This window comes from Rutidosis leptorrhynchoides, chromosome 2, assembly GCF_046630445.1.
Source record: "Rutidosis leptorrhynchoides isolate AG116_Rl617_1_P2 chromosome 2, CSIRO_AGI_Rlap_v1, whole genome shotgun sequence".
Classification (NCBI taxonomy): domain Eukaryota; kingdom Viridiplantae; phylum Streptophyta; class Magnoliopsida; order Asterales; family Asteraceae; genus Rutidosis; species Rutidosis leptorrhynchoides.
In genome coordinates this window covers 95533772-95537877 of record NC_092334.1, presented here as the reverse complement: position 1 = coordinate 95537877, position 4106 = coordinate 95533772, and the positions used below count along the sequence as shown (strand labels likewise).

Genomic DNA, 4106 nt, shown 5'->3' with positions numbered 1-4106 from the left:
TTTGCCCCTTTTTAATATAGTTATCACTTAATTATTTGAATTATATTTATTTGATCATGTCATAACTAGCATTTTTAATTTTTGGAATTATTAAAATATTTATGACGTGTGGCAATTTAATGTGAAACTAATGGTTAAGCTTTAATTAGATGGCAACCTCATAATACAATTTAGTACAGTATATAGTATAGATAATAGCTTCTATGAATGATTATTTATTTACTAGTATTTATTTTTAACGTTTAAGTTTTTATAATTAAGTGAAACTTTGTCAATTGTTTGTTCACATAAAATTTATATAGTATGAAGCTTTTTAAACTTCATTAGATTACTAAGTCTTAACCATCACTTAACTTCCTCTCATAAATTATCACATAGGTTTCACGTTAACAACTCCTCAAACATCATCCCAAAACTGAATGAAAAATGAATACGTGTCAACCATGACACTTTTCTTAAAATATCTAGGATCAATATATTAATTAACTAAACCAAATTACAAATATTAAAGTTAGAAGGAGACCGATGCATGGAAGTAGCTAGTTAACGGTAGATAAAAAATTTATACCAAAAGTCTTTCGAACAAATTTAAACTTTTGAGCAAGGAGAGTAACAATCACATTTTATTTATTTCAATTAGAGGTTCCTCAAGTGCATGCACTATTATAATTTAATCCAACATGAACTCCCATCTCAACCATCACAAATATCCCCATTCCTCTTAGACTATTATCCGGCAATTCTTATCCGACCACCCCAAAACCATACCCACTACCAGCAAAAATGAATCCATCAATCAAACATGCAACCTCAACTTTTGTCTTTCCCACTTTATTGCTTATATTCTTACTTTTTATCTTTCCTTTATCAGATAATAGCTCATCAGTATCCATAATAACCTCCACGAATATAATTAGCTCCTCATTATTCAAGGTAAGTTTCTTTTCTCAATTCATTTGGTTGATATTAATGAACACAAAATATGATATAAAAAGTAACACTCGCTCTTTTAGAGTCTCGTATATTCACTAAAGGGTTATTCGTCTAACGACATCAAATTGCATGTCACTCTAACAATGAGTTTATAAGTCAGTACGTGTTGGATAATACATATACGGAGTATATATATTAGTGAAAATAAATCATGTTGGAATGTATGAAATGACTTTGTAAGAAAAAATGTCATGCACTCACATGCACACGCACACGCAACGCACAGGCATATTCCCTTGTTACGTGGACTTACAAACTTTTACTTAATGAGTTATCTTTAATATTGGCCGGTGGACAGATATAGACCTTTTACCAAATCTTAAGTTTTTCTATTTTGTTACATATATTGACCATATGTCATTCTAAAAGAAGTTTCTTCTATCATTAACAATTTATTTTACAGATGATTGTCTATATTTCACTATCATTACTTAACATTCGTGAAATTGTGTATTGTCTTAGTATAAAATAAAAATAGATCAATAACCAAAATGATGATTTTTAATGGTGTAATTGCAGAATAGCTCATCGATGAATCAAGATGAGTTAGAAGCAGCTTTGGAAGGAGCTTCAAATGCGAACAAAACCGTGATCATAGCGGTTATGAACAAAGCTTACACTGAGGGGGAGAAATCAATGTTTGATATATTCTTAGACGGTTTTTGGTTAGGTGAAGATACACGCCAATTGAAGGACCATCTTTTGATAGTGGCAGTTGATCAAACTGCGTTTGAACGGTGTATGTTTCTTAGGTTACATTGTTATAGACTGAAATCTGATGAGGGCCAGGACTATTATGCTAGCGAAAAGCTTTTCTTGACAGTGGACTTCATAAAGATGATGTGGCTAAGAACGGGCTTTCTTCGGGATGTTCTTCGGCGTGGATACAACTTTGTTTTTACGGTAACTCACTGCTTGTTTAAGAAGAAAAAATATCCACTTATTCCTTTTTTGTTTATCTAGAGTTTTGTCACTTAAAAACTAGAGGAAATTCAATAATAGCATAAATATAAAGGATACAGTAAAATTTTACTTTCAAGACATTGTAAAAAACCTTTAACATAGGTCATAAATTTTTCATGACCAGAAAGCTTAGAATTTAAAAACATAACTTTTCAATTTTCTGTATATCCTTTCGTGAAAAATAAAGCAAGTTTCTTTAACTTAACGTACCCTCAGTTTTATGTTTTGTTCTCTTTTTTCCTAAAAAATTGAACTTTTATTCATTAAGAACGAGTAACATGTGCGCTTATAGAAGTTGTGATGTGGTCCAGCGGTTGGTGGTCTGACTCCTTTAGGAGAGGTCAGGAGTTCGACCCCCCGTTGGCTACATATTAAAAACACAATTTCATCCCTACCATGAAGTATCCACCCATGACACCTTTCCCATATCAAGGTTTCCTCCCGGACAGCGATGGGGGCGGGGTTATTATCGCTGCATCGGCATAGTCGAAACAGGAGATGATCGCAACGGGTGGTTTAATCTCCCTCGGGTGATCCCAATCGCTGTTCCAAGAAAAAAACATGTGCGCTTATAATGAAAAAGTAACTTTCACTTATAAATAAACTTGAATTAAAATACACCTGATCAACATATACTTACGTTGATTAAGTACTTAATCAAATGGTATAATACGTGAGACGCACAACGATAAGTCTCGCGTTCTCATTGTTGAAGAACATTCGATCATGTACATATTATATGGCAATAAATTGTACAGTATATGTTACATTTTTTAAGGTTGTTGAAACAGAAGAGGTATTTGTATCTCTTAATGATTCAAAAATCTAACATTAATTGATATATACATTGTCTAAAGATCATCCTCTCAACATCTTCATTTCAATCATTACTAATACAACATATCTTATCGTTATAATTGGTGGATGAATTGATTTCGTAGGATACGGATGTGGTATGGTTAAGGAATCCATTTCCATATCTATCACTATATGAAGATGTTGACCTTCAAGCTAGTGTTGATGGCTTTAGCGGCGATCAGTGGGCGGAAAATTATGGGATCAACACTGGTTTCTATATGATTAGATCGAATAACAAGACGATTTCTTTATTTGATGAATGGTACGATAGAAGAAACAACTCAACCGGGAAAAAGGAACAAGATGTTATGAATGATTTGATATTTGAAGGTGCTTTTAGAAGGTTGGGACTAAAACATAGGTTGTTGGACACCAATTATTTCAGTGGATTTTGTCAAGATAGTAAAGATGTAACCCTTGTTACAACCGTTCATGCCAATTGTTGTGGTAGCATCAAAAATAAAGTCAATGATTTGACTAGTATTCTTCGTGATTGGAAGACGATTAATGATATGATAATCGTGAACAAAACAGCGGAGTTTGAATGGTCGAAGCATGTAGGTTATCAAAATTCACTCGCTACAGTGTCATTTCCAACTTTTTCCTGTAGATCTTAGATCTAAATCTTTGATCTTCGCCGGCGGGTTCAAACGCCGGTGATACCTTTTCTACATAGTTTTAACCTTTCTCCGGTAGGCGGGTAACTGAAGATGGTGAATACATTTAAGGCTACCGATGATCAATCGACGAGATCGATTAACAAACCTTTTTATAAGGACGTTGAAAAAATTTCGTCTACATTCTTCGTTACTAACTTCCCGGATCAGGTGAATGCCAAGAGTTTGTGGTCTGAATTTCAATCATTCGGTCGTATCTCCGATGCTTTTATTCCGTTCAAGAAATCAAAGGTTGGTAAAAGGTTTGGGTTTTTACGATTCATGGGTGTGAATGACGTTGATGTGTTCGCCACGAAGCTTTCAACCGTTTGGATAGGTAATCACCACCTGTTCGTTACTCCAGCAAGATTTGATCGGGGGAATCGTAAGGATAGCATTCCCTCTAAAGCGGTTCCGGTGCCTAAACCCTCTAATCTGTCCCATTCATCTGGTGAATCTACTGCAAATATGGCGAATGGATTGTCGTTTGCGGATGCTGTTATTGGAGGGGCTAAGACGTCTAATAATCTATCAGAGTCAGATCTATCAATTGAGCTTGATGATCATGATCTTTTAGTTGTTCCGGAGACCCTCAAAGCAGTATTAATTAAGGCTATTGATGTACAGACGATGGCT

At 34.4% G+C, this 4106-nt stretch overlaps 1 protein-coding gene across 1 annotated transcript; it reads left to right on the top strand.

Moving 5' to 3' along the window:
* The first annotated feature begins 1423 nt into the window (after positions 1 to 1423).
* Positions 1424 to 3431, top strand: LOC139888097 (uncharacterized protein At1g28695-like). Its single transcript, XM_071871131.1, has 2 exons — positions 1424 to 1896; positions 2898 to 3431. Exons 1-2 carry the CDS (start codon positions 1525 to 1527, stop codon positions 3429 to 3431), a joined length of 906 nt encoding a protein of 301 aa, XP_071727232.1. The 5' UTR covers positions 1424 to 1524.
* The last annotated feature ends 675 nt before the right edge of the window (positions 3432 to 4106 follow it).

Coding starts and splice junctions, on each gene's coding strand:
- LOC139888097 (XM_071871131.1), top strand. CDS start 1,525: ATGAATCAAGATGAGTTAGAAGCAGCTTTGGAAGGAGCTTCAAATGCG. Junction 1,897..2,897: donor GATACAACTTTGTTTTTACG/GTAACTCACTGC, acceptor TTGATTTCGTAG/GATACGGATGTGGTATGGTT.